At 40.6% G+C, this 12,409-nt stretch overlaps 1 protein-coding gene across 1 annotated transcript in view; it reads right to left on the reverse strand.

Moving 5' to 3' along the window:
* The window catches only part of LOC141014502 (partitioning defective 3 homolog), a 357,805-nt gene that overhangs the window by 212,399 nt on the left and 132,997 nt on the right, over positions 1-12,409 (reverse strand). The window contains exons 4-5 of the mRNA XM_073488320.1: positions 4,799-4,983; positions 749-886 (exon numbers count right to left, since the gene is read on the reverse strand). Of these exons, the coding sequence (XP_073344421.1) occupies positions 749-886; positions 4,799-4,983 (323 nt within the window). The remainder of the gene's footprint in view (positions 1-748; positions 887-4,798; positions 4,984-12,409) is intronic.

Consider the following 12,409-nt stretch of genomic DNA (forward strand, 5'->3'; position numbering starts at 1 on the left):
ATGATGTCTCTACCAAATGGCATATGTTACATGTTACTGTCACTCAGTGGGATATATTATTAGACCAACAGAGCTGCCAAGTGGGTATGGGAACTATTCTAGTATGCAGATAATAACTCTTGCCAGAAATACAGAAATAGTGTGGCATACAGTATGTTTAAGACCCCAACTCACTATATTTCCCTTTACCCATGTACCAAAACAATACCAGTGTTGTCTTTCTATTTAAAATAGTCGCTTAGTTGTCTTAATTAGGTCAGTATTGACACAGACACCAATTTCCAATCTTATTAAGGCTGAGCATCCCTACATATCCAGTGTAGCCTTTTTCTTTGGTTTATTTGCAATGCTTATGTTTTCAAATAAATAGTGTCTTTGAGTCATTAAACCTGCACCAAAGGACTTTTACACATAAATGTAGATCTGTTACACTAGAAGCCCTTGTTAAAAGAGTTCACACAATGCTTATTAAGCCTATGACCACCACATAAATCTCTCTGTATTTCACAGCATCCCAGAGTCAGTAAATTGGAATATGTAGTGTTATGTCAACCAGCAAAGATAGGTTTGCCAGAGCTGAGAGAGGGAGTAACTGTAGTGACTGAGTAGGCTACAGCAAAAAGCAGTATGGCAGAGCATGTAGCATCACAGCCACCCTGCCAAAGGGACGATAAAAGTTCCACACTGCTGGTTTAAAATTCAAGAATGGCTGTATTATTTCTTCTGCATCTATCAGCCACTTCCTTACCTGTTCCTGTCGGTCAAGCCATCGGTCCACCATTGGGTGGTTGGCACTGAGGGAAGAGCGAGTCATCTCTCTCTGGAACTGAGTGGTCCAGCCACTTGCATCACGAGGAAGACTCCGGTAGGCATGGGCTCCTCTACCCTGCAAAGGAACAGAAGGATGTGGAGAGATTAACAACACTGCATGACTGTTGCACAGAAACTGTTATCAAAAGATCAGAAGGTTTAGGTACATTGATCATTGCTTCCACAAAGAAGTGACAAGGAGCAAAATCAAGACTGATATATGCTACATACTTAAGGCCTTTAAACAGGTACTTTTGTGGGTTGGTGCTATCAATGGAAGCTGGATGACAGTTGGTTAGTTTATCTTGTACTTGTGCCACACACCCATACAGTGTTGTTCTTTCAAGTCTCACTCCATTCCACCCTCACCCCTAACCCTTCCCCACAGCTAAACTCGAGGCGCTAATAAGAGGCCTCTTATAATAAGACAGCCACAGCTGAGCTCCTCCATTACTCAAAAAGCACCTTCCAAAATGCTCCTGCCAAGGTAATGTCAAACACCAGCAGACTTATAATAATTGACACAAGCACAAAAACACACACAAGCACGCAATATTACATTCCAGACATGCTAGCCTTGGCATTGTAATCCCAGCGACTGAAGGTCATGGTGGCTGAAGCTATCTAAATAAAAATGAAAGCAAATTTCTATTAAAAATCACAGCAGAGACGATGATTCACAAAGACAGACAAACAGAATGAGAATGATTTAATGTCTGATGAATTGAAAAATGTCTGCTGAAGAGCCAGAAAGACACATAAGTTTGTTGTTTCCTTTAATGAGACATCACACAACAAAAGAGCACAGACAAAAGGTAAAAAAAAGAAAAAATTCCCCAGTGGCTCGTTGCAAAACGAGAAACAGAATGTCAGGCAGTCGAAAAGGTGAACAAAGGCAAAAGAAAAACAAGTCGTGTTCAACTGGTGATAAAATAGCAGCAACATAATGCAAAAAAAAAAAAAAAGAGTTAAAAAAAAGCAGGGAAGAGATCCCTATCCCCTGCATGCTATAATAAGCCATGTGTTTTTTATTGCAGCTGAATGTGGCGTGACGGGGCCTAAGGAAGCACTGCAGACAGGACTGTTAAACTCAGCCGGACACGTGGGCTCTACTGAGACGGCCCCTGATAGCCATCGTGGCCCGTGTCCTCGCAAGCCAACATGGCGCGACAATGGACCCCTCTCCACAAACTTTTACGACACATCAGGTCGTTAAATGTGGAGAAACCCAGATACCAGAGAGGTAGCAGTAAATCAACGGGGTCATATCCATTGCCTAATCCCTTTAGTTGACTGCGCTAAGCGTGGAGGACCCAGAGTACGAAGTATTGTAAAGTCATTGAGAGACGTGATGAGTTTACAGTACTAGCTGATGACTGAGCACTCCTGTTGGCTTATATAGTGGAGATTTAGCAGACCCGAGCCTTACTTCGCCATAACTGGACTCACAGGGAATTGAAGAGAACATGGCTGACTGTAGTGTGTAAAGGAAATTACCCCAGACAATGGGGAGACACTATAGTGTATGGCTTGAGCCTATACACTCTTTTGGCTATGTTAATCACTCATGTATGGTTCCCTTTGAGATCAGTGTTTGCTCCAAGATATAAATACATCAAAGTCATTGCTGACTAACACGTTCAACATCTGCTGTTGATCACATAAAAATAGACTTCATCTTGGGCTGACGGTGAATATATGACAGTTGGATGTATGAAAAAGAGATACTAAGGATTATGAGGACTAAGCCTCCTTTCTATTGAAAAATCTAATGGTTCTGTCAAAACCTAGACAAGCTAAAGAAATGACAGCCTTCCGTTATTAGCTCATTACTTTTCCAAACTAGTCTCCAGTGACAGGAAGATGACTTAAATGTATCTAATGCAGAACACCTGCCACAGATGGGAGTCGAAAAGTGAATGCAATACTTGAACATTACACTCAGTCAAGCTTTATTTCCATAATAGCCATATAGATAGCCATAATTTGAATATAATTTCTGTTGTCCCATTCAATCTAATACCAACCAAACATCATCAAAGATGTTTAAAATGTTGCAGTCTCTAAAGCTGTCCTTTGTAATCCATTTAAAAATAAGGAATCGATGGTCTTATTGTTACATGCCATATTATATAGTGTTGATGTGCAATTATTTGTTCATAATTTACAGTTAAAGATCGAGTGTGTAGGACTTGCAATGTAATATTGATATATGAATAATAATTCAAATTATACTGTTTAGTTGGTGTATAATCACCTGAAATTAAGAATGAATCTTTAATACCTGCAGAGGGAGCAGGTCCTCTTTCATCGAGTCCACCATGTTGCACCGCTAACAGTTAACACTGACTCTAGAGGGGGCCTTTCACATTGTGGCATTCCTCACAGCAAGATGCCACTAGATGCCACTACATCCTACACACTGTAACACACCAGTAAATTTGTTATGTAAATTCTGAAACCCAAACCCTATTTAAAGTGGAAACAGACAACTCCCTTATCAGCTAGTCTTTCAAACTGTTATTATTGTTGGTGCTGCTGTCGCAAAGACCACTTTGCCACTTTCCGTTTTTGTCAGAGTAGCAACAACCAATAATGCAGGACATAACATGACTGTATTAAGTCATAGTCTATAATGAAGACATGAAAGCAGATACAAATGGTGCCAGGCTACCAGGAGACTAGACTGCCAGTCAGCCTGGCAGCCTGGCACCATTTGTCAGTAAACTTTATTTTTATGGTAGATTTTGTTGCTGGTGGAAGACAAATTGCATTGTGAAAGCAATGTTTATAGGGAACCAATACAAATGTCAATGAGGTCATTGTTCTATAGACTTTCCTTTGTGCAATCAGCATTTACTTTCCAAACAAAAACACTTGTCTATTGCCAGTTTAACACACAGTGAAAAGCAACCAAATATTAAAAACTTGCACAAAAAGGTGGAAGCCACCTATGTCCCTATGACACTCCTATTATTTTTATATTTTTTTTAACAAATTCAAACAAACAATTTAACATACTTGTAGTACCATGGGCCAGAAAAAAAAGAAGTTATTCTGACAAAATGAAATGTCACCCATTTCACCTCAACCGTTTCCTCCGCCCCCCGGGTTGGGGACTGTGCTGTTACATTGTTGAGGCTCTGACAACTAAAGTGTCTTTAAATAGGATTATCAGACACAGCTCCCAGACACACTAATCACGTGGAGGTTTGCTGTGTCACGTTCCAAGCACTCAATTGTCTCCCTTTTTTTAACCTCCTGTTTCATTTGGAACATATCTCTTTCTCGGCAAGAAGTAAAGGTCTGTCAGCACCACGTGGGGGCAGCCATTTTGAGAAGTTAATTGGCTTCCCTTCTCATTTGAAAGCCGCAGGGAGGATGTACCCGAGATACGCTTTTCTTAAGATTTATAATCAGAGGCATAAAAAGCCTCAGAAAAGGTGAATTTGGAACAAAGGGAACGTGTTTAACAATCTCTGCTCGTCTTTTTGGGAGACTAGAAGGGGTGTTATCAGAGGGAACGAGTTTTAGATAAAGACTATCTGTGCCACTGCTGGATATCTGCAAGCAGGGCAACACAGGTTTCATATCTAACGGTTATTTCTTTGATTTGGGGAGCAGAGGAGAGAATGAATGAAAATGAGGGAAGAAAGCAGTGAGGAAGTTAAACAGAGAGAAGCTGGAGGTTGGAAGATTTCAGAGCACATATCTCTGACATTATAATTGATGCAGTACATCTGCAGCACTGCAGAAAATAACTTCTGGGCAAGATGCTGTTTGAATCAGGATGTACTACTTGAAAGTGGTGTAATACAGAATTAATGCAATGTCGATTTTTTTAAGTTCTGCTGAGTTTTTCAGATTTACATACCTTTATGACATCAATGGTATATGAGGTATTTCTCTCGATAGCAGTTGAAGAGTTGAAGTTCAAGATTAATGCTCATTTTAAAGCACAGATGCATCACTGAACAGATGATGTTACCTTTCGTTCCAGGCTGCCGGTGCCGCTGCTTGTGTTTGTTTTGTGGTTTTGCTTTTGGAATCCAGCCGTTGTGGACCAGCGAGCTGGGTTCTTTCTGGACGGTTCCTCTGGGCCCACCGGGACTTCTCCCAGAGGAAGGTCTGCCAGCGAGGGATCACTGCTGCGACGGACACGCAGGGGCATGTCTGTGAAGGTTGGAGAAAAGGATGACAAGAGAACAGTGTTGGAATGAGAAAGCATAGGGGGCACAGCAGATTAAGGCAACATTAAAATAGCTTTATCTACATATTGAGCAGATCACTTTCAACCACTTTTGGGGCCACTGTTCTCTCTGGTGGCCATAAAACCCCTACAGTATCTCCTCGACAACACAACATGTCAGCTGAGACATGGGAAGTGGTGATTATAGTGTTGTTTTCATAAATGGTCTATTGAGCCCAAAAGCAAACATAGTGCAACTCAACTATGAGAGGTTTGGCTTGGCTTCAGCCCTTCTATAGTGAAGGAAATATACTTTAAATATACTTTTAGCTGGAAAATTACCCAGTTATTAAAAAAAGTTAATATAAGGAAAAAAAATATGTATGTGAAAAACTATCCAACCCCTTACACAGTCTAGCAACTCCAAAAATAACAATTACAATCGTAATTGCAGCAAAACTGCTCATATATCATGTTCTGACTCTCACGATAAGGGTCATTCTTAAATACTACACTACCGACTGACGCTAATTCTGGAAAGTTTCCCAGAATTGAAACTGTGTCTCAGCTGTGTACCCCAGCCAACAAACATACAGAAAAGTGCACAGGAAACACTGGTCCATGTTACAACTGCCACAGTGACCGATCTGCAGCTCGGTGTAAAGTTCTCATATTCGATCAGAGCTGCCAAGACAAGTAGAGAGAATGAAGTTGCTCCGCATTTCACACTCCAGTTAAAAGATTCGGTGAGAAATCCTGCTGATGTCTGTGACACAGGGAAGGCGGTAAATATATCAGTGAAGTGTGGTGTGAATCATCCGGATTTTCCCAAAAGGCCATATGGATTTGTTTATGACGCTCTAGCAGCCTGCGTTTTACACCCATAATTATGCAAATAGTTGAGTACCCACCTGTCATCCATCGGTGGATCATTGCAGCAAGCATATGCCTGTGCTAAGCTTCCATCTGATACACCAGAGACATCTCTTAGTGGTGAAAGCAACGCATGCTAATCACGGCTTACGCTGTGCCGCAACTCGTGCGTATTTAATACTGTGACAAGACTTGGGAGTTTTGAATGCTACTGTGAGTGTTTCTTGTGACCGCCTGCAGGGTAACCACGAAGACGATAATACTTATATGACTGAATTCACAAAACTAGACACGAGATCAACATGTCTTTGTCAGCGCCTTTATACCCCAGACAGAAAATCCCACCTTTGCCTTCAATATTCTGTCAAATGCCAATTATTTCAAGAAGCATCTCTCTTGACTTCAGTGACTCAACAGTTTGTCTCCCATGTCCTTCACCTATACCATCATAAAACACCTCTTCTATCTTTCTCCTTATCTAACATCAACTCCCACTATTTCATCCTCTCCTACCTCATTTTGCGGTCTCATGATTATGGTCAAGGTTCTATGGAACTGAACTACTCTTTTTTTCTCTTACGGTAATTCACATAGTTTAGGTTCTACAGTGCTTCAACATACAGTATAATGAAGGTGGCTGTATATGATTGTTTAGTACACTTATGTAGCCTCAGGTAGAGCAGCCCAGTAGCTTGGAAATCACGTCTACATTGGACGATTCAGCAACTTATAATTTATGCCCAGTGCCAGTGGACATGCAGGAATTACGGTATATATGTAGCAGGATGAAAATTTTACCTTCACAATGGAGAACAGAGTGTTTTAGTTGCCTAACCCTAACTATACCTTATACATTATTTACTTGCCATAGCCAATGTCTTTCAATAACTTTAAACATAGCATAATTACAGAAAGCAAGAATTGGCTTTGGATATAAAAACCTTTAACACGGTCTGTGGTTTTCAATATTGGCAATCTTGTCTGGTGATAGCAACTAGTCCTCCAGCTGATGCCTCTGTCAGTAGGACAACGCTATTTTTCTTGGCCAAGGTACCATTATTAATAAGCAGTTGAATGACACTGTTGTTCTTGAGAGGACAGTCTCTGGATAGGGTTGGGCCCAGGAAAGCACTTGACTCATAGACATTACAGCAGGGAAGCTTTCTACATCAGAGAAAGTGATTTCATTTCTTTCGTTACATTTTACAGCAGTTAAATGGTGATTAAACCACATTTGATGTATCTTGTAAATGCATGATATTGCTGGTCATTAACTTTAAGGTGCGTGTCATAAAAACCATTCGTATTGTTGCCAACTTTACTGCTCAGTCTGACAACGTTTCAGTCTCACTTCCCAAGCTCCATGTATGGCTGATGCCAATGCAGAAACTCTGTGCCATTATCATGTGTTTTTGTCAAAAAGATCTGATGTCAGTAAGTCCCACAGCACAGCGCCCTCCTTCCACTATGAGCAGGGGAACTCTGGCAGGGAGACTTTATACACAAATACATCTAGAAACTTTGAGGAACTTTCTCAACAGCCAAGAAGTCGAGTTAGGAGCTTCAAACTATTTCTTCTAAGTAACTTGAGTTAATAAAACTCTCTGGTTCTCATGAGAGAATCTTTGCTGCAAGTCAAGTTCTCTTGCAGTAGCAGGTACCTTGTTAAAAAACCACACTTTCAAAGGAGCTTTCCCAACACTGTTAATCTGATCTTCTTCTTTGCCAAACAACTCTGCACACACAGGCCATGCCAACACAACTCACCAGCAGCTTTTAATATATTCTGTCCTCTGTTACAAATGTGTTTCATTTATTTTGACCGTTGTCTGTAGGCTTCCTTGGAGGATGTTTGGAATTGAGTAAAGAAACCACAGCTAGCAGCCAGATGGCCAGTCATTGTGCGTTTAATCTTAAATTAGGTTGAGGATTCAATAATGGCATTTAATAGACCTTGCCCCCTCTCTGTAACTGCTGGTTCACATCCAGTTCAGGGCTCTAATGACGTTCACCTCAGACGGCGGGGGTAATTAACGTCCAGTATTATCCTACATGACACAAATACAGAAAGACAGGGTGAGTGAGAGTGTGATTCACAGAGACAGGGATAGTATGAGGAGGAACATGAGGATTAAATGGCACAAAGTAAGGGATTATAAAATACAGATGCTTGGAGATTGTATAAATCTGAAAACTTCACATCAAATCCCCATATTGTGTTTTCTACATCAGAATGAGACTCTTTTTATTGAAGATTTTTAAATATAGCTTTGTCTTTCTGTGTATCTGTGTGTGTTTGGAAAGGGAGTTACACAAGAAACTTGATGTGAATTAAAAGCCTTCGTTTATTTCCCAGAATACCTCAAGGCTCAGCTCTTACTGGACGTTTCTCCGAGTCTTTAGAAACTATGACAACATCGATCTTGCTTCATGCAACATGATTGTTTCCAGATGCTCACAGAACAAAATATCCATTGTTAGGGACAAACCATTTATTTGTATCATTTGAAAAAACATGCTCACTCAACATTAACACCAAATAACAAAATTAAAATCTTTAAAATAAAGAGAGTTGGAAAAGCCTGCAGCTGAACATGAGAATTATTAGAAGTATTACATCACGCGTTGATACAGAAGAAAATGCAATCTAAGTCTACATTTACAGACAGTAGACAAGGCCAGTCTCTTCTCTGATTTCATCAGTGTTGCTGATCATGCTTTTCCTTCCAGATTAAACAACCTCACATATTTACATATGCATGAGGGAGATATCAAAAGGATTTACTTTGTGTGAGACACTCCTCCGACCCTCTTTGCACTATGAATCCATGCTTACGCATCAACTAATAATGTCTGGCTGTTTTACGATGCAACTGGCATCTAAACATTGACAAGAGTAGCATATAAGAGTAGCATATTCCCATTAAGTGAGGCTTCTCTTTTATAAAATGCAGATTCATCACAGGTTCAAATCCATGCAGGATAACATATGATAAATAAGAGAGTTGTTAAGGAGTGCGTGTGCTTGTATGTGTGTACTCTGTTTAGAAGGTCACAATATGAAGAGTCTCCCCCTCCCTGTTCTCCCTGACCAATTTTCCTCTACTTAATTTGTGATGGGATTATCCAGGCAACCAAGGGTTTGGTTGGTCCCACGTTTAATAACCAGCGCCACCACTTCAGACCGAGCCAGCCATCGATCCAGGCTGAAGAGGGAGCGAGACCGTAGAGGGAGGGTGGCTAATAAGACGAGGCCCTAATCCAGCCCCTGTAGTGAGGGATTATGGCCAGGGCTCAGGGTCATAGAGATGTACACACACCACTATTCACCGCAGGGAGAGGTCAGACTCTCAAGGGGCTATTACCTTGTATTGCTTCGTCCTTTGTTTATCTTTCACACTCACCTTGTTTGGAGGAGAAATATATTAGGTTTTTGAATGAACCATGGATAAAAGTACTCCTGTATACACAGTACCAAAGCCAATATTAAGGTCATTTAGTTTAGATTTATAATGTAGATTTAAGAATCTTAGAAAATCTAAAAGCTGTAATTTAAATCAATGGAAATCTGGACCTTTAGTGTGGGAACAGCCACAAATTATTACTATTTTTATATACTGGACTTTTTTTTGTGAAGTTCAGAATGTTTCACTGTTCGCCCAAATGACATCTTTACTTTTCACATCACACAAAACCAGACAACATTTGAGATTTTGCAATGTCCAAACCATGTAAATGTGGTGCTAAATTCTGTGAACAAAAGATGATCCTATGACACCAATGACAGCCTAGTGAAAAGGGTTTGTTGGTCTAATCAGGAAGGGATTTGTGTTGTTGTGAGAGATGAATGTCAATCATCTGTTGTCAAGTTCAACCTAAGAAATGCTTGCTTCCATTTTCACCGTCAGCATGTGGTCTTTTCACTGTCAAAAATAACCAGCATCAGCCATTCTGAAAACAAATGCATTCATATGACCATATAACCATTTTCTAATAGTCTTCTACTGCAAATAACATCTGTCTCAAGCCAAGTGACTTGAAAAAACAAAATATTAGGAAACAACATTTATCCCAGACAGGATGCTTTTCCTTTTTCTCAATGAGGATGTGTTTGAGGACGCCCTCTCAGACAGACTTTAGAGGCCTTTGAGGTCTTCTTGATTATGTTGTGCTCTAGCATATTTCTAGATATAGACACTGTTATAATGAAAAAGGACATTTCCCCTCTGAGCTGATGTCAAGTGACATGCTTAACATACACTTTTAATTGAGCCTGATGTTGAAAGTGAGGAAGTCACTGGGATGGGCAGGACAATGTCAGTGAGTCCAGAGGAGGGTTTTATACCTTCTTGCCTGAGATTAATCTACACACAACAACCTGGTGACAATATTTCCTGCAATTTAAAAGAAGTTGCATGTTGTAAAAATGTCAGGAACCTTTGACTCACACCACAAAAACTCACCTCTAAAAATTGATGTACTTCTACATAGCCATCTCCGTAGAGTAACAACTAAATCACTTCACTTTCCCAGGTTTCCCACAAGTTGCTCTAACAACGCAGCAAAATCAACTCCCAACTTAGTGGTGAAAGAGATGGGGGTCAACCCTAATGTATTAGCTGTGGAAGTTTCCAATCACTGAAATGGCTTGAAGTAAAAGAGAAAGGGTCCTTACTCTACCTGGAGAGGAGGGAGTGGCCCGTCCCCCTGACTGGCTGCCAAGTCAAGGTAATGAAGTGAATGCCACCAGCATACTGATAAGGTTACACAGAGGACACAACAAGGAGGGACTGTGTGTCTGTATGTGTATTTGTTCTCGCATATATTCTTATAGTGACCACACTTGTGACCATTTTGCAATAAGCCCCTCCCACTGATGTGCCCCCTTTTAACCAATTGGCATGAACACAAACACAAATCTTCACAAATGCGATTGACCTCCATCCCAAATTTCTGCCTCTTAGGGTGAAATCTGTGGCTGTGATTACTCAACATTTTTAGGACCTTTCTTGTCTTTCTTAAATCTGTGTCCAGCACACAAGAAATTAAACCAAGAATGGCGGAAACTAACACTTTCAGCACTGTGTAAGAAACATCAGGTCTTAGAGAACTTCTATTTAGACTCATCACTTTTTACTGACATTTATCGTACAGGGAGAAATACACTGTCGAAGAGTACTTATATCTTCTTCTTCATGCAAACCCCCCAATAATTCAGAATTCAGTGTTGGCATGCTTCTTACTTTACTTTAGTGGAGCACTATTTCCTCCAATATCACTGATTTCACTGACACCTATAAGGAACACACTGAAGCCTGCTCTCTTGAGATTGTCAAAGTAATGAGGAAACCTAAACAAAGTCACATGGGGCTCGGAACTGCTCCTTCAAAACTCTGGGGTTTGAAATTTTAACGTGGTGTTGCAGTAGGTGTTTGTCATCAGCTGTCAAATAATTAAAAAAAACACAACTGCTATGACATCACCAATTGGGGTGTGGCCATAAGTGCAACATGATGGAGAGCTTGACACAAAGGGCAGAGCAACAGCAAATTTGTTGCGTGTGTGGATTCACCCTTCAATCAGAATATATGAGGCAGGTTTAGTAAAACTCCTGCAGTGTTCTGAATGATACAGGTGGAATTTTCCTGTACAGTGTGATGTGGTTTAGAGGTTACGGAATAATTGAAATCCGGTCTTTACTAGTATTTAAATATATAATATATGAATATAGGCACTATCAGCTGACCAGATATGAAGGCTGTCTGCTCTGTGAACAGGGTATTTTCCCTTGTGGCCCTCTGGCCCTGGCGAACGTCGAGTCCATGCTTTCACATCGAACTGATTTAAATATAAATGCCATGCGACCATGCCTTCATGAAATGTCTAAAAGCTATTTTTTCCTGGGATACTTTGAATACTTCAAGCCACAGCCAGTTCACTGTCTGAATAAATTATGGCACTGAGCCATTTTAACTCTCTTCTCCAACCACTGACTACATATTGATGCCCCTTGTGTGTGGCGAGGGGGGATTTCTACTGAATACACCCTGACTTGAATCATCCACAGGGGGACAAAAAGTTCCTATTTGGGGGGAGCATACAGTTCTGGAGTGGTGGGAACCAGCACTGTGGAGAAGCAGATGAAATATGTAGAAGACTTAAAAAGGATGTTGGTCAACCGAAGGCCAAACAGGGTCGAGAACGCCACTCAGACTGCTTCTGTGAAGTGTTTAGCAAACTCTAATCTGATGTACTGTCAGAGAGCGAGATGAGATGAGACAAAGTTCGAATAAACGTCAACTGTTGACCTTTAGAGTATCAGATACAATTCAATAGATGGATGGATGGAAAAGCACTTTAAAGCAAAGGGTCAGTTAAGAAAACAAAACTCCTACAAGGCTTTAGAGCTAAGTGCCCAACTGTCTATACATTGCGTGTGTGTCTTTACATGTGTGTCTATACATATGTACACATCTGAATGCAGACTTGTGTATGTTTGGCCTTTCATGTACATGTACATATGTGTATACAAATCCA

Source organism: Pagrus major, chromosome 19, assembly GCF_040436345.1.
Source record: "Pagrus major chromosome 19, Pma_NU_1.0".
In the NCBI taxonomy this organism is placed as follows: Eukaryota; Metazoa; Chordata; class Actinopteri; order Spariformes; family Sparidae; genus Pagrus; species Pagrus major.